Raw genomic sequence first — 16,288 nt, forward strand, 5'->3', positions numbered from 1 at the left:
CACTGTAAACAACTTCTGTCTTACTACACTTCAATATAGCTGGCTTGAGGCTTCTGTTTCGTGCTGTGATCATCGAGGGACAAAGTACCTGTCGGAGAATAAGAGTGCTAGCAGCCTGACTTTTTCCTCCCTTGGTCGCGTTCGTTCCGAAGAATCGAAGAATATCCAAACAACAAACATCATGGCACCTGCTAACGAGCACCGTAATAATGGTGAAAAGGCATCTACAAACTACAAGGAGGCGTTCTCCCTCTTCGATAAGCGCGGAACCGGCCGTGTCGCCCTCGAGTCCCTAGGCGATTTGCTTCGCGCGTGCGGACAGAACCCTACTCTGGCTGAGATCAGTGATTTGGAAAAGGGAATTGGCGGGGACTGTGAGTTGATATGCTATTTGGTGGAAGGGGAAAACGGTATCAAGCGAGGGGCTAATCGGTGGTTTCAGTTGATTTCGATGCCTTTTCTAAAGTCCTTAACCGACCTGGTGGATTCCGCGACCCCGGAGAGCCAGAGGAGTACTGCCGTGGTTTCCAGGTCTTTGACAAAGATATGACGGGCTATATCGGTGTTGGACAACTACGATACAGTGAGAATTTACGATCACCACCCGTTATGTACCAGTGTTGATGCTAACGCTCTTTTCCTCGCATAGTTTTGACCAACCTTGGTGAGAAAATGTCTGATGAAGAGGTTGATGAGCTTCTAAAGGCCGTTGACACCAGCTCCGGCGAAATAAACTACACTGGTAGGTTTCTCTTTATATCTTTTACATTCAAGAATCGTGAACTAACGTCTTAATTCACCAGAGCTCGTCCGAACAATTCTCGCCAACTGAGCTATACTTCCCTCCTTCAACGTCTTTCCTTATTCCCGCCTCGGAGTTTTATGCGTTATGAATATATCACTTTCAGAAGATGTTTACGGATAGGAAAGGAGTCCAGAAACCTGTCACACGACGTCCGAAGATCGTTTAATGCTCTTGTATCTTTCTTTTGGGGGAGCGGTAGAGATTTGCGCCTGGGCTTTGTTTATGGAATCGTAAATTTTTGATGAAATGCGTTTAATTATCCACCTGTACAAGTTTGTCATTCACCGTAAAGTCATGACTTTCATAATGCTCCTTTTTAACTCTTTCATTTCTTCATCTTATCCGCAAGGGACTCCCATCCAGCCCAGGATTCTTTTTCAATCTGAATTTCCTTGTCCAGGTCGACTGTCTCTACCAGCGAGCCTGGAAGAATATAGATAACCTCAGGTTCTCCAGTACCTGAGGTACCGCCCTGTTCCCCTTCTAAACCCGCCCCAGCACCGCTTTTGGTACCATCTCCCTTTTTAAAATGGACCTCATCCAAAACATATCCAAGCACAACCTTACATCGCCCGCATCGAACGAGGAGCCGTTTCTCAAACCCATCTGCTCTCCGTAGAATGATCGGTTTTCTATCCGGTGTAGTCGTAGAAAGTAGAATTGTATAATGCTGCGAGGCTGAGGTGGAGGATTTCTCCTTCTTCGTGCCTGATTTCAATGTTGCTGACTCTAACCGTTGCGATATCTGCGTCTCTCCCGATTCCCTTTTATCACTCTCTTCCTCTTCGATGTTTTCTTCCTCGTCTTCCTCTTCCTCGTCCACGTCTGCTGACTTCTTTGGTAGTGGAAGTATTATTGCATTGTCCAGAGCTGGAGCTCGCCTTCGCGGAAGGGTAGACACATCCTGTGTAGATGCGATGAGAAGATGGTTGCAAAATCTGCAATGATATGTTCTTATGGGTATGCGGCTTCGGTACTGACTCCCTTTTGCCTGCTGTTCGTTAATTTCATGCGACTGTTGGATAGTGGAAGAGTCTTGAGAGGGAGGATCCTGTGATGCGGTAGTAGCCATAGTTCCCTACAGCTGACTTGGTATCGCTGTTCAATGAAAGGTCCAGAGTTGGATTTCTATAAGGTTGAATGCTTAACTTGGAGCTTCAAAAGTCAAGCTCCAGCACGTGACCTTAGACTTTGATACATATCTAGGCTATCCTTTAGTAGCATATCAATATTATTCTCATTTTACCGATTTTTTAGGTCTATGGTTGGGTTTATAATGAGATAATGATGTCGTACTAGTAAAGCTTGGGTTAAAACGCTTGGCATGGCATTGGGTATGATGGCTAAGCTAAATACAACCCAGGGAAGAATTGCACCATAATACATGCAATCAATAACGACCAGTAAGAGCTTCGGGATAAGAGGTAATTTGAGCAAGGGTGATCTATCTACGCAAGTCCAAGTTCCTTGTAGAAGGCATCTGGCTTTGGTTCACGACCGAGGAACTCCTTGAGCGTAGTCATCTCGTCTTGGCTGCCACCCTTTTCAAGAACAGAATAACGGTAGCGGCGCCCTTCTTTCTTGTTCATGGGGTCCTCTTTGAAGACAGTGTAAAACATGTCGGTGGAGTAGACTTGGGAGCTGTTTAAAGGGGGTTAGTGTCTAACGTGGTAGAGAGAGGGAAGATCAATATTCGAAAAACCGTACCTTAGATAACCATAGTAACCAGCATCATAACCACCCATGAGATGACCAAAGGTTGCTTCTCCGTGGCCCCAGTCGTATCCTTGGCCAAGAACCTCAGGTCCATCCAGAGAAGCAATCTCCTTTCGAAGCTTGTTATAAATCTCTGAGATGTTCATGTTTTTAATTGTGTCGTGATCCTTGGGCTCGTGGACAGTCATGTCGAAGATGCCAAAGTGGAGCTGTCGCAAGTTGAACAGCGCGGCGTTGACGTGCTTTGTCTTGATGAGGTTCTGGATCAATTCGTCTGGAATCTCGGCGGCCGGGGCAGGCTTGTCACCAGCATGTTCTTTCCAGGCCTTGAAGTATTCTGGTGAAATGGTGGAGTAGTGCTTGCTAAGGGATTTGAGTTGAGAAGGAGTCCAGCACCAGTTCTCAAGCATCTGGCTGGGAGCCTCTACGAAATCACGGACAGTGTTGGTACCGTGGAAACGAGAGTATATGGTCTTGGAGACGAGATCATGGATTCCATGGCCAAGTTCGTGGAAGAGGGTGACGACTTCGTCATGCTTGAGGAGACTCGGCTTCTTCTCAGTCGGCTTGGAGAAGTTGCAGACCAGTGCGGTGGCAGGGTAGCGGCGAGATCCATCTTCTTTAATGAAGCCCTGCGCCGATGATTAGTTCTTGTACGACTGTAATAAAAGATAGACAGGTTGATAGACTGAACATACCGGCTGCAAGTTGAAGTTGGCAGCATGGCCATACTTTCCCTCACGCGGGAACAGGTCAAGGTATAGATATCCGACAAACCCACTTCCCTCACCTTCGTCATTCCAGACGCTAAACACCTGGACGTCCTCGTGCCAGACGATATCCTCCGCCTTGCCAGAGGAAGAGATCTTAGCTCTCTCCTCGCCCGTGATCTCGACAAAAACAAGGCCGAAGATCTGCTCAAAGATCTCCAACATGCCGCGGATGGTGGTCTGAAGCGGGAAATACTCGGCAATAAGCTGGTGGTCGAGAGAGTAATCCTTCTCCAGCATCATGCGGTCGTAGAATCTATGGTCCCAGAGGAAGTAATATCCATCGAACTCCTTGCTCTGAGTCTCGAGGTCCTTCTTCTTCATACCCTTGAGTGTCTTGATCTCCTCCTTACCACCATCCGTCAGCCTAGAACGTAGATCACCCAAGAAGTCATCCACCGTCTTGGGGTTCTTGGCCATCTTATCCTCCAGCCTGAAGGCGGCGTGGTTAGGATATCCAAGGAGTCTGGCAGCTTCGTCACGGAGGAGCAACGTCTCCTTGAACAGGGGGATGTTCTGGTTACATTTGTTCTCGTTGGCAATCATGACAGTCTTCCTGGTCTCGGGATTGATAGCGTATTTCAGCGTCGGGAAGAGATCAGGATACTTGAAGGTAAGACGTAACTTGCCCTCGTTCTCGCCCTCACCCTTCTTCAGCCCGGACAACACGTCCTCAGGAACACCGGCAAGTTGCTCCCTGGTGAACCACAGACCACCATTCTCCTCGTTGAGGTTCTTCTGGAACTCGATGCTGATCTCGCTCAACCGCTTCTTGATTTCCTTGAACCTATCCCGTTGGGGTCCGACGGGCAAGCCGAGCCCGTTACGGAGGTAGTCCTTATGCTCCTTCTCAAGCAGCTTCTGCGACTCTGGGTCGAGCTTCTCGCCCTTCTTCACGGCGGCATCGACAAGTCTATACAAGTCTTCACGCATGGCGGACTCGATGCCGAAATCGTTCATGAGACGCTCTGCCTCTGTGGATGCATCACGCAGCTTACTGTCCGTCGAAACAGACTGGTAGAAGCCCAGGATATGTGACTCGAGAGCCATCGTGTTCTCATCGCGGGCTAGAGGGAGAATGACCCTGTCGAAGGTGGCGGTCTCTGCAGTGACGTTGTTGGCAACGCCATCCTGCACCGCACGCGAGAGCTCGATCAGGCGCTTTGTATCTGCCACGACGGAGGTGGGGGTGCCTGTGAAGAGCGGCGGGGCCTGAGGAGGCGTCCGAAGTGCTGAGGGTGCCATTGAAGCTGTAGTGAGCGGTCGTCTGGCTGGTAGTGATGTCGTCGTTGCTATTGATGTCCGTGTTGTTGTCCTTGTTGTCGCTGAGTGGAGGAAAGGCGAGGGGGAAGTGGCGGGGCGGGCGGTGCGCAGTGGCAGAACCCCAAGGGCGGGGAAGCGCAGTGAAGGCGCCAGGATGAAGATGGCGCCCAGGAAGAGCGGAAGGGCGAGCAGGAAGAGGGAGAAGCGGTACCCCGTAGCCGGCGCCAGAGTGGAGGTCGGTCAATCAGTCTCTGTGGCTTATATATACCTGTATCTATCTCTACACACACATATCTCTGTCTCTATATATATGTAGATGCGCAGACGTTGGTGGTGAGCGTTGGCCTGTCTAGTTGAGCTTGACTTTCTTGTGAAGCTGTTCATGCAGGAGTTTTGAAGCTTCCCTTGCGACTTTCTAGCCAGAAGAAAGAAGCCAAGGTCTTACGTAAGGGTATGGGGTAAGTCTTGGATATCAGGCTATATAGAACTAGAAGTAGAGTAGTACAGAGAAGTACAGTAGAGTAGTACAGTAGAGAAGTATTATATGTTTTTGGAACTTTTGAAGAGAAACTGAGATTCCATGCTGTTTTGAACTATTTCGTGAGAAAGATAATCTGTAGCCTGCCCATTCGTTCCCCAACTCCAGACCCCAGGCAAAGTACAAAGAAAGAGAAAAGAACAAAAAGTATTAGACAAGAGGGAGTTTTATTCCCTGGCCATAGTCGAAAGTCGAAGGGCGTTCATAAAAGTAAGAAACGGAAAACCTGAGTTTGTCCTGTTCCAGGTCGGGGGGAAGTAGGGGAGATATTATCATCATCGGAAAGGGGGGAGAGAGAAGGAGAGGGAGAGAGATAAGAGAAAGGAGAGAGGCCAGTCATCTGCGGGGGCTTATGACATGACTCTAGTCGTCTACGCAAGGAAAACAGACCAAATCGTTAACCATCGTTATTTATCAAGGGTGAAGGGGACGAGAAGAAAACAGAGAGAGGCGCTTAAGCAGCGCCTGCGGACGGGAACGACTCAGGGATCTTAGTCACCTGTGAACCAGCGCGAACGATGCGGTTGCCGGACTCATCACGTACAAAGTCGACTTCTTTGTTCTCCTTCTGGGCTCTCTTCCAGATTTCGACCTCACAGCCGCCACGGATCACACCCACACGCATGGTCGAGAGCAGGTTGTGGGCGGCGTTGGAGTGGTTGTAGACACCTCCGTTGAACATGGCGGTGGCGTCCTTGCCGATTCCAGAGTTGATCATGGCCTTGCCGCCGGGGTGGTCCTTGATGAAGTCAGTGACATCGTGGACGACGCCAGCGACAGCAATAAGACCACGGCCGTTCTTGGCCTGCTCAACGTAGTCTTCCCATTCCATGACCGGTAGCTGGTCCAGGGGGGTGCCCCAGTCGAGTTTGGCACGGCGTTGGTCAATCTTCTTCTGCAACTGCTGGACACGGCCCTTTTCGATCTCGTTGGAGCGGAACTGCTTGAGGTCGTAGGCAAGGCCGAGCTGCTTCCATATCCAGATGGTCCACTTGGTTGGGTCGTACTGGTGCCATTCGATAGCGTTGCGGTAGTCAGATGGGAACTCGTGGTGGAAGTTGTGGTATCCTTCTCCCAGGGTGACGAGAGCGGTAATGACGTGGTCACGAGGGGAGTTGCGGTCGTCAAAGGGCTGCTCCCCGAGCCAGTGGGCCAGGGAGTTGACGCAGAAGGTAGCCTGCTGGACGAAGAAGATGCGTAGAATGCCAGCATAGACAAAACCGCCGGCCCAGTCACCCCATCCGAGACCGCTGACGAGCGTGGGGAAGATGAGACCCATGAAGATGACGACCTTGATGTAGTTCTTGTGCTGCCAGACAACGACGGGATCCTCATTGAGATCGGTGATGTCAGTACGTCCGATACGCTTGGGGTTCTGCTTCATGACCATCCATCCAATATGGGAGTAGAGCAGGCCCTTGCGGACAGAGTAGGGGTCCTTGTCGGTGTCGGTATAGCGGTGATGGGCACGGTGGCCGCGAGACCACCATCTGATAGATCCTTCAACCGCACCACCACCGACAGCAGCCAAGTAGATCTTCAATGGCAGAGTAGCAGAGTACGAGGAGTGTGCCCACAGACGATGGTATCCTATTTCAAGTCAGTACTTTATTTTCTATCCTCTATCTGTACTCCATGTATAACTCACCAGCTGTGATTCCGAGACCGGTCATGAAGTAGTAGATGACCGACCAGATGGCCGTCTTGAGCTGCAGCGGCACCCAGAGAGCCTGTAGACATCCTAGCATAGGCACGACGAGGATGAAGGTGACGTTGAGCCAGTTGACATGTTTGTGCCAGTTGGCGAGCGTCATCTTGGTGTCTGTGATGTGAGGCTTCCTGGTCTCCGGCTGCTGAGCCTGAACCGGCTGCTCAGTCGACGGTCCGGCGTCGCCCATGTTGTCTGATCTGTGATGCTGGTCTTTTGATCTTTCGATGTTGGTGGGGTAAGAGACGTTGATATTGGTGATATCAGGTTGGTGATAGAAAAAGACGAAGCTGAACTGGCAGCAGGTCACTCCCTCAACTTTAGACCATGGAACGAGGAAGAAGACGATGATGAAAGAACCAGGTTTTCCAAAGTGAACCAAAGTCTTCACTCTATTCACTCACACTCTCACACACACTCACACACTCAACACTATCTTCCAGCTTCAACTCTTCTGAAGGAATAGGGAGAACTATATATGTATAGAAAAAAAAAAAAAAAAATTACACGCCACGGCTAGCTTCCTCCCCCCTCCCAGCGCCTCTTCCCGCCTCCTCCTTCTTCCCTGCCTTTTTTTCCTTGTTTCGCTTTTCATCGACGTTGCTCTTGTTGGGGCGGAAGTGGAGGGACAAGCTTTTGTGGTGCCTGAAGGTGGGAGACGCGCACATCATCTTGCTGCAGGGGGCGGTTTTATGACGATACAGCATCGTACCAGCCCTTACGGCGACCTCGACCGTCCCCTCCCACATGGGCTATCTAGGGTGGTCAGCTTAGCCTGCCCCCGTTATTGTCATATCTACACTCCGCCTCTACGATATGAGCGACTTCTATGCATAATTGGCGGTGCTGTGTCGAGTTCGAGACGGGAGGGCTCGCCGTAAAGAGAGCTACTCTGTACAAGACGATACATGCTTATGTCAGACGTTGTCCTTTCCAACGGCTCCCGGCCTGGGCCCTCCCAACAAAGATACATCAACTCATGTATCTGCCCATAAGAGCCGACAGCGACAGCGACGTCTTCTTCGCCACGGAACACCTTTTTATCCTTTATCTCTTATCGCTGCCGTCATCTTCGCCCGTCGCATCTTCATCTTCTCGCTACCACTCTTCACCCTCACGCGTCAATGGCTCTACCAACTGCTCACTCGCTCGACCTCAACATCGACATCAACTTTTTTTTACTTCAGGCAGCTCATGACCTAAAACCTACTAGCGTCCCAAGCATCTCTCCCCAACAGAAAAAATAAAACTTGCCTTCCTTGATGACTAAGATATGACTAATCTATTTAAACCTCGCCCCAACTAGGAAATAACCGAGGCTTCCGATAAGATAGTAAAACTTCTTAACATATGCTATGGATGTACGGAGTACATGTCTGGATGTATATATACGTGTAAATGTATATGAGTTGTGTTTATGCTGGGGAATTCCTGGCCTCGGAGATGAAAGAAGGTTACCATGTGTCCGCGGTGTTGATCTACCGTCCACCCGACCCCTTCCGTGATGCTACAGACTACGGAGTACAGAATCAGGATCTGCCCCCGTACATACATAGTATACTCGTATACTTCCCATTGGAGATATTTACATGGGCTCACACCCAGCTATAAAACACACAATAACGACGCCAGGGGCGCAACTACCGTGCTTAAGAGCGGGTTTATCACCCCCATCGATCCATACCACGCCCCGAACGCCAAGTTGCCCAACAGATATGTGTAGAAGAGCGGTTTCTCATACGGACCGTCGATGCCGTGGTGGAACCACTTTAGCTGGAGAATCACTGAATGCCTTGCATTAGCACCGGTGTTGGCACGGGGTATATATCTCCGGATGGGGTGATGTGTATGTAGGATGATTTATATGTTGACTTACTAGCCACTGTGGGGAGAACCATGAGGTGCTGGAAGCAGATGCCGATGATGTCGTATATTTTGGTCTTGTGTGATTGGAGCATGGGGACGACGCTCTTGAAGCCCACGGTCGTGTGGACGAGGACGGTGTAGGCATTCAGTCCGATGCCGAGTGTGGTCAGGCCGACACGCCATGGCTGAGAGAGTAGCATGTTTTGTCGCTTTTCGTTGTCCTTCTTCGCTGTGCAAGTTTCGATTGACGCTGTCGATGTTCAACTACATACGTTGGTATGGTTTATATACACTATTGATGTCGGAGGCTGGAGAGATCGTCTGGCCGTGATACGAGAGCACTTTCCGACTGCTAAGAGACCAGCATAGGCGCCGAGAGATCTCCAAGGACTTTTTTAACTGTGAATTCCTGCCAATACTCAACCGCGCACTGGTTACTATATCCGTCCTATGAGTATGTCATACATCCCCTTCCACCATACTTCTGAGCAGCAGCTCGGTGTCGTCCTCTAGGGTCTCCTGTCCAGGAATGGGATCAGGAGTAAGCTCTAGGTTCACCGTGTCTGTCGCCTCAGTAGCCTCCAGCCATTCTTCATCCTCTTCCTCGTCTTGGCTATCCATTATTTCAGCAGGTAGAGTGGTCGCCAGCACAGGCTCAGCAGCCTCTCTCTCTAGACTTTCCTTCCCCTCCTCATCTTCGCTCTCATGTTCAATCTTTGGTCTGCGAGGGAGTTGAGACGGTAGAAGCTGCTGGTCAAGCTTACGCTTTCCCGGCTGAGGTGTACCGGCCGCACCGCCCAGTCGTATCGATAAACGAGTAAATTCACAAAGGCCCTAGAACAACGTTCAGTAATCAATTGATTCAGCGAATAAGTCCTTTTGACGAGATACGTACCGCATCTTCAACAAAGAATGGAACAATCCTCTCCACATCTCTAGGCACAATAGTCATCTTCCCTGCTTTGAAGACCTCTGCAATTCTAATCCGCTTCATATGTAGATTCTCTCTAGCACCAGGGTCTAGCCAGTGCCAGTACAGGATGATTCGCGTAGCTACACTGGTATCCCATGTATAGCCCGATATAGCAACGTGGAGCATGGGTTTCTGGCCAGGCCGGAAGCGGGTAACCATCTCATTAGTGACGATAACCGCGCAGTCTAGCCGAGATGCAAGCGCGTTCAGATTCGCCGACAAGTTACCAATTAATTTCCACCATAGCTTCGACTCCTGGGCGTCTTTGGACTTTTCCGCACGGTTCAGGTCGTTGGCCTTGCTGAGTTTGGCCGGTAGCTTGCTTCGGAATTCTGAGCCAAAAAGACATGATATCGAGTCTAGCACTATCAAGCCCGTGTTGGCTGGAGGGAAGCCGGGAACAGGATGCGATATCAGGGCCAGTAAATGGGCTAGAGTTGTCGGTTGAAGGTGTAGCAGGTTTTGCAGCAGCTGGCCCGTCTGTGCTGGCGTGGTATTCTTGCATAACATCTCTTCGAATCGGGTCATGCAGAGTGGGCCAGCGGTATCTAGATCCCGTCAGTCTTCGTACCTACCCGGCAGCATCAAGCGGTATACTCGAACCTATCCATACTACTGATTCCCCTTGCTTTATCGCATTTACAGCCGTGGCCATTCTAGAACGCCGGTCAGCAAAATGGTATACATCATACAACTGACAATAACTCACGCCAGAGCAGTCTTTCCGGACCCTCTTGGTCCAGATATCTCCGTGATTTCACCCCTCTGAATGCCCGGTGATACAGGCAAGTCTTCACTGGCACCGTTGTCATCGCTATTGCTACTTCCTTTGTTGATATCGCCGCTATCAATAGTAGCGCCATTGTTCGAACCTAGCTGACTCCATCCCGGAAGTGCAAATTGCGAAGCAGCTGGAGATGCATCCCTGGCTGTGTTTGCGACATGCTTTAATGGGGGTATCAATGCTTCATCAAGGCGCGGGAGACTGGTAGATAAAGGATCCCTTTCAACACTCGATGTAGCTGGTAAGTGACTGGGGTTCTGCGATTGGACTGTTTACCCGTTAGAAGGTACTATGTGGCCGCAGGTTTCATACGTACTTGTAGGTGTGCTCTGGAAGTTAGCTGTGTCTCTGTTCATGGCTTATAATAGCCATCGAGACGTTACAGATGATCGGTTAAAGTGTTAATCTGCCCAAAACGGTTAAGACGCGAAAATTCCTGGAGGCGCGTTTACGTGATCCTTATCGATAAGCGATGATTTTATTTTTGTTAGTATCTACATCCATGATTGTAGTCTAAAGACAGCTATCTATGTGTGAAGCAATATATATACAGCCAACATTTATAAGCCAGCATCCATCACCTCCTTCGCTTTGGCAACTACGTCCACCCAAATAGGCGGTTTTGATCTCCGATCGCCTACAACGTTCTCGACATCTAGCCCCCAACGCATAAGGAAGTCTTCGCTTCCCCATTCCCCGGTTCCCATCAACCCGATAGGAATCTTCCCCTCGGTATTTTCCTCCGCTATTTCGCCTTCGCCCTTGGCTCCCTCTGGAACGACAAAGCCAGCCGGTACAGAAATAGCAGGGAGACCGGTAAAATTCGCAAGCCAGATAAAATCCATCGTCTTGAGCGTCTGGTCTCCATCGCTGATACCGTATTTCAGCTCCTTTTGATCGCGGATAGGCCAGCCTGCGCAGCTGGTTGTGGGCGTAACGATGATCATGCCTGGGTATTCTTTCCAGAGCCAGGAGAGATGCTGCATTAGTAGGCGACGAAGCTTCTGTGCAAGGAGATAGTCTGTAGCTGGCGTTACGCGGCCAAGACCCAGAAGTATCTTGTTGGGGGCAGTCAAGTTTGAGGTGTCGGGGAGCAAGGTAGCGGCGTCGGTGAGGATGGTGAGAGCATGTGCGATCTGGCCTTCGACCAGGAAGGGGATCTGGATGGGCACGATTGTATAGTCGTTTTTGTCTGCGAGAGTGGTGATGGCGGAGCGGCAGAGGTGCTGGATGGCGGGGGTTGCTTGGGAGAACCACGCCTCGGGGACACCGAGATATTTCTTCCCAGAGGGATGGCAAGGTGCAAGCCTGGGAGAGACGGGGTTGAAGGGTGAAGAAGATGGAGGACAGCCGATGATGCGGTAGAGGGCAGAGAGGGATTGCAGGTCTGCAGCCAAGGGACCGTTGACGGCGCAGGTATTAGAGTGGTTTGGGCCCGGGTGGTGAGAGATTCGGTTGTGCGTGGGTTTGAGGCCATAGACAGAGCAGAAGGAAGACGGGATGCGGATGCTGCCGCCGCCATCGCTTCCCAGTGCGAATGGGACCAGGCCAGCGCTGACTGCGTATGCTGATCCAGAGGAACTGCCTCCGGGGTAGTATTTGGGGTTATACGGGTTCAACGGAGTTCCATAGTTTGGGTTGCTCCCCGACGTATCTAAGAGGCAGTTAGCGGATAGCGGCTACACATATAAAGAGTATAGAACGCACCAAGGCCGAACTCATGCATTGACAGCTTCCCCAGAACGATGGCTCCGGCTTCCTCCAGCTTTCTCACACACCAGCTGGCAATGGAGTCACCCGGCGGTGCTGGGTCACTGGTATAATCGTTCAACGAGCCCAGACAGGTCTTGTATCCATCAATATCATATTCATCCTTGACGGCTGTAGGTACGCCATCCAACAGCCCGAGAGGAGACCCTTTTTTATACCGTGTCGTAGACGCTTCGGCAGCAGCGAGAATAAGATCGGCCCGCGTTTCGAACCAGGCAACCGAGTGTGCACCGGGAGGCGTAGTATCTCGACGAATCAGGGGCAGAATCGCCTTTGCTACGGCTGTGGGCGTCAATTCTCCAGCGAGGTACATGTCATGGTAGTCCTGGACGGAATAGTACCTGGCCTGCGGCCTGATGGCGGTAGATGCCAGTTCCGGTTCGGCTTTCTCGGCCTCGAGTGTGTCTTTGTGCTCTAGAAGCTCGCATGTAGGCACGACGGTGGGGTCGACACGAGGCTCATAGTCTTCCAGCTGTTTTCTGATCTTTCTTAGGCTTGCGAATCCGGCGTTCTTCCATATGAGCTTGCGGATCATGCCCACGCATTCGAACCTAAGGCAGTCAGTAACTGATATCCCGTCGAACAAGAAGAGAGGAACTCACACGAAGGCAGCAAGCACCAGCACGAGCCCGCTCATGGTGGGATTCTGCTTCCTCTCATTGCGATATGCGACGTCTGGCCTGTCTCAGCGTCAGTTATCAGCACAACGCGCGTTCTTTACACCGGTAGACTGACCCTCTCCTCGGCTCCGGATAGCTCAGAAACTTCTTCGTCTTGCCGTCCATGGTGTACAGCTTTGCACTATCATCGGTCTCAGACAGAGTCTGGTCGTCTTCCATGGAGTCTGAAGTTGACGCTGACAGGTGGATGGATCAACGTCCCCTGTCGAGCCGAGGTTCAACCTCCACGCCATCAAACCCCGAACGGGCAACGTTCACCAATACGAGCCAACAACCCAGGTCAAATAATGCTATTGTTAGATCATAAGTGAGTTACGGCATGTCCATCGATCTTCGATCTGACGGCCAAACGCAACCCGCGCTAAACGGGTAGTGACAAGCGCTTCCCCGAAACTCTGCCTCGCAGAAGGGCGTAGGATCGGGCCGGGAAGAAGAACGAGAAGCAAAAACTCCGAACAGGTTAAATAAGACTTACTAATTGCCGGGGATAGGCTTGTCGTATAAAAGACGCCCTTGTCTTTTGAGGGACAGATGGCCTAGTCGCACAGTGCAGCCTTGATTCAGACAAAGCAGACAACTACAGACAACTACAGACGAGACGAAAAGACGAAAAGACAAGATGAGGCTGCTTCGAGGAATAGTGCCACGGCTTAACCTGCCGGTCCCCGTGGCGCTGGCGCTGGTGTATATACTGTTCGTCTTCCCGCTGGTGGCGATGCTCTACTTTGAGCTGAAGAGCCGACGGGAGCGGGCGCGCACGCCGAAGGGCTGCCGCAAGCTAGGCCTGCACGACAACCACTCGAACCTCTCCGACGAGCACGAGTACGGGACGGACGGGCTGAAGCGAGGAAGCAGCGACAAGACACCGCGCATCAAGGCGCTGGTGGTATACCCGATCAAGAGCTGCCGGGGCATCGAGTTCAACCGCGCGGAGTTCAAGGACAGCGGCCTGGCGTGGGACCGACAGTTCTGTTTCGCGGAATACACGAGCACGAGCACGAGCACGGCGGAGGAAGAAGAAGAAGACGGCGGGAGATGGGATGCAAAGACGCTTCGGGACGGCAAGTACAGCCGCATGGCGCTGATACGGCCTGAGATCTGGGTTCCCGACCCGTCGAGCGAGACGTACGATGCGCGTCTGCGCAGCGTCAAGTCAGGCGGTATACTGATCGTGTACTTCCCGCGAGACACGCGAGGGCTTCCGCCCTGGACCAGGCTGGCCATAGCCCTCGGCCTAGCAGACGGGGAGGAGTACTTTAGTGTGCCGCTGAATCCGCCCGCGGAGCCGTCGTCGGTGTTCCCGCTTGAGCCGCTGCGTTTGTTCACGGTGCCTACGAAGGCGACGCGGTACACGACGCATGTGCCGGCTGCGCTGGGCGCGTTTCTGGAATGCAAGAAGCCGCTGGGCCTGTTCAGGGTGCATCCGGAGCACAGTCGGGTGGCGGTGGGGAACGCGCCTAGTGCAGAGGAGCTGGGGTTTGTGCCTCGGATGGCGTTTAGCGACCAGTATCCGCTGCAGGTGCAGAGCATGGGCAGCGTGAGGGAGATGGACGGGCGGACGAAGTATGCGATTCCGCATCTGAGCGTGCGCAGGTTCCGGCCTAATGTTGTGGTTGAGGGGGTTGCGGCGTACGAGGAGGATGCGTGGAAGATGGTGCGTCTGGTAAAGGAGGGTAGGGAGGAGGAGGTGGATGTGCATGTGTGCTGCCGGACGGTGAGGTGCAAGCTCCCCAACGTGGATCCTGACACGGGCGAGAGACACGGCGTCGAGCCCGACAAGACGCTGAGGGGGACGCGGGCCATCGACGGAGGCGCAAAGGGAGGCTGTCTAGGCATGATGCTCGTCCCGACCAAACCCCGTACGTCTCTCTACACACTCTCTACACACTCTACACACGCTCTCTACACACACACTCTCTCTCTCTACACACGCTCTCTACACACACACACTCTCTCTCTACACACGCTCTCTCTACACACTCTCTCTACACACTCTCTCTACACACGCTCTCTCTCCTCTCTCTCTCTCTCCTCTCCCCCTCCTCTCTATCTACTCTGTCTACTCTACTGACTTTACTGACTCTCCAGACTTCACCATCAGCGTGGGCGACGAGGTAAAAGTACTATCGACAGGCGAACACTTCTTCCGAGCAAAGTAGATCTTATTAAACATATAGAATATTAACCGTATCCCATACAAGAGCAAAGCCGCCCAAGCCATCCAAGATGGATAAGTAAAAGTAAGTAAAAGTAAGTAAAAGTAAAAGTAATAATGGTGAAGAGTCTGTGTGAAGTGGTGATCTATGCAACTTTTCCTAACCATCTATAACTCCGGACTGGACTTAAAAAAAAAGACTGGAAGACTGGAGAGACTAATATCTGTCTAGGTCGAGGGCGGGGGGGACCTCCTGGATGGCGACCTTGGGGACCTGGGGGACGGGCAGCTTCCTCTGCGTGCCGTCCGCCCTGGTCATGATGTCGCTGATGGACGGCCCTGTGGCGGCAGCGGCAGAGGCGGCGGGGGAGGCCGCGAGATAGGTGGAGTGGGTGAGCGTGGCGTGACTGGAGGTGTCGGTCTGGGGCTCCATGGGGGCCAGGGCAGGCGTGTGGCCGAGGGAGAGCTGCCGGATGGACGGGAGCTGCAGGTCAGGCGAGGCGTAGGAGAAGGGCCGCAGCCGGGGCGAGTGAGCGGGCGTGGCCAGGGGGGTGTGGTCTGGCGTGGGCGAGAGAGAGGAGTGGCTGAGGGTGGGCGAGGACGGGGCCGTGGAGTTGGGGGAGGAGGGCCTCGACCTCTTGGAGCGGTAGGAGTAGTGGTTGTGGTGGTGCTCCTCGTCCGAGTGCGACCTGGTCATGGAGGCGGAGTGGGAGTGGGAGATGGCGTAGGCGGAGAGAGAGGGCAGCCGCGGCGCGGTGGAGGAGGAGGAGGAGAGCGGCTGCTGGTAGGACGCACGATGGTGTCTGTACGTCGAGGGGGCGAGCTGGTGGTCTCTCTCGACCTGGCTGGCGGCCGTGGCCAGCATGTTGATGTCCATAGTAGAAGAAGTGGTGGTGGTGGAGGCGGTGGCGGGCCTGGCGTAGGGGTTGAGGGTGCTGGGCAGGTGGGAGGCGTAGGGGACGGCGTAGGAGTGAGGCGGCGAGACGTTGGGCGAGACGGCCTGGCTGACGGGCGCAGACCTGACCTTGCCCTCGACCTGGTGGTGGTGGTGGTGGTGATGGTGCTTGCCGGGCTTCCTGGGGTTGTTGTGTATGCGCGAGTGGCGGGTGAGCTCGTCTGAACGGCTGAAACGCTTTGCGCAGCCGGGGAAGAGACAGGCGTGCGGCTTCTCGCCGGTGTGCGTGCGTATGTGTCGGGTCTGGTGCTCGAGGCGGTGGAAGGCCCTCTCGCAGAGCGGACACTTGTACGGCCGCGGCAGCT

General features: G+C 52.7%; 9 protein-coding genes across 9 annotated transcripts; 3 read left to right on the top strand and 6 right to left on the bottom strand.

Moving 5' to 3' along the window:
* Positions 1-181: 181 nt before the first annotated feature.
* On the top strand, positions 182-832 carry MCYG_02262 (myosin regulatory light chain cdc4; the record flags this gene model as incomplete). Its single annotated transcript, XM_002849282.1, has 4 exons — positions 182-374; positions 443-520; positions 650-742; positions 804-832. 4 exons carry the CDS (start codon positions 182-184, stop codon positions 830-832), a joined length of 393 nt encoding a protein of 130 aa, XP_002849328.1.
* A 298-nt stretch (positions 833-1,130) lies between these two features.
* On the bottom strand, positions 1,131-1,877 carry MCYG_02263 (conserved hypothetical protein; the record flags this gene model as incomplete). Its single annotated transcript, XM_002849283.1, has 1 exon — positions 1,131-1,877. One exon carries the CDS (start codon positions 1,875-1,877, stop codon positions 1,131-1,133), a length of 747 nt encoding a protein of 248 aa, XP_002849329.1.
* A 376-nt stretch (positions 1,878-2,253) lies between these two features.
* On the bottom strand, positions 2,254-4,536 carry MCYG_02264 (thimet oligopeptidase; the record flags this gene model as incomplete). The annotated part of the gene is made up of 3 exons (XM_002849284.1): positions 2,254-2,446; positions 2,513-3,153; positions 3,220-4,536. The coding sequence occupies 3 exons, from the start codon at positions 4,534-4,536 to the stop codon at positions 2,254-2,256; spliced, it is 2,151 nt and encodes a 716-aa protein (XP_002849330.1).
* A 1,010-nt stretch (positions 4,537-5,546) lies between these two features.
* MCYG_02265 (delta-9 fatty acid desaturase) lies at positions 5,547-6,990 on the bottom strand (the record flags this gene model as incomplete). The annotated part of the gene is made up of 2 exons (XM_002849285.1): positions 5,547-6,682; positions 6,741-6,990. 2 exons carry the CDS (start codon positions 6,988-6,990, stop codon positions 5,547-5,549), a joined length of 1,386 nt encoding a protein of 461 aa, XP_002849331.1.
* Positions 6,991-8,405: 1,415 nt separating this feature from the next.
* On the bottom strand, positions 8,406-8,866 carry MCYG_02266 (uncharacterized protein; the record flags this gene model as incomplete). The annotated part of the gene is made up of 2 exons (XM_002849286.1): positions 8,406-8,584; positions 8,677-8,866. The coding sequence occupies 2 exons, from the start codon at positions 8,864-8,866 to the stop codon at positions 8,406-8,408; spliced, it is 369 nt and encodes a 122-aa protein (XP_002849332.1).
* A 259-nt stretch (positions 8,867-9,125) lies between these two features.
* Positions 9,126-10,502, bottom strand: MCYG_02267 (conserved hypothetical protein; the record flags this gene model as incomplete). The annotated part of the gene is made up of 3 exons (XM_002849287.1): positions 9,126-9,500; positions 9,562-10,187; positions 10,349-10,502. 3 exons carry the CDS (start codon positions 10,500-10,502, stop codon positions 9,126-9,128), a joined length of 1,155 nt encoding a protein of 384 aa, XP_002849333.1.
* Positions 10,503-10,983: 481 nt separating this feature from the next.
* Positions 10,984-12,978, bottom strand: MCYG_02268 (glutamyl-tRNA(Gln) amidotransferase subunit A; the record flags this gene model as incomplete). Its single annotated transcript, XM_002849288.1, has 4 exons — positions 10,984-12,077; positions 12,131-12,744; positions 12,796-12,873; positions 12,929-12,978. The coding sequence occupies 4 exons, from the start codon at positions 12,976-12,978 to the stop codon at positions 10,984-10,986; spliced, it is 1,836 nt and encodes a 611-aa protein (XP_002849334.1).
* A 514-nt stretch (positions 12,979-13,492) lies between these two features.
* MCYG_02269 (MOSC domain-containing protein) lies at positions 13,493-15,032 on the top strand (the record flags this gene model as incomplete). Its single annotated transcript, XM_002849289.1, has 2 exons — positions 13,493-14,732; positions 14,962-15,032. The coding sequence occupies 2 exons, from the start codon at positions 13,493-13,495 to the stop codon at positions 15,030-15,032; spliced, it is 1,311 nt and encodes a 436-aa protein (XP_002849335.1).
* A 253-nt stretch (positions 15,033-15,285) lies between these two features.
* On the top strand, positions 15,286-16,148 carry MCYG_02270 (glycine-rich cell wall structural protein 1; the record flags this gene model as incomplete). The annotated part of the gene is made up of 2 exons (XM_002849290.1): positions 15,286-15,332; positions 15,380-16,148. The coding sequence occupies 2 exons, from the start codon at positions 15,286-15,288 to the stop codon at positions 16,146-16,148; spliced, it is 816 nt and encodes a 271-aa protein (XP_002849336.1).
* Positions 16,149-16,288: the final 140 nt, after the last annotated feature.

This window comes from Microsporum canis, genomic scaffold, assembly GCF_000151145.1.
Source record: "Microsporum canis CBS 113480 supercont1.2 genomic scaffold, whole genome shotgun sequence".
Taxonomy (NCBI): domain Eukaryota; kingdom Fungi; phylum Ascomycota; class Eurotiomycetes; order Onygenales; family Arthrodermataceae; genus Microsporum; species Microsporum canis.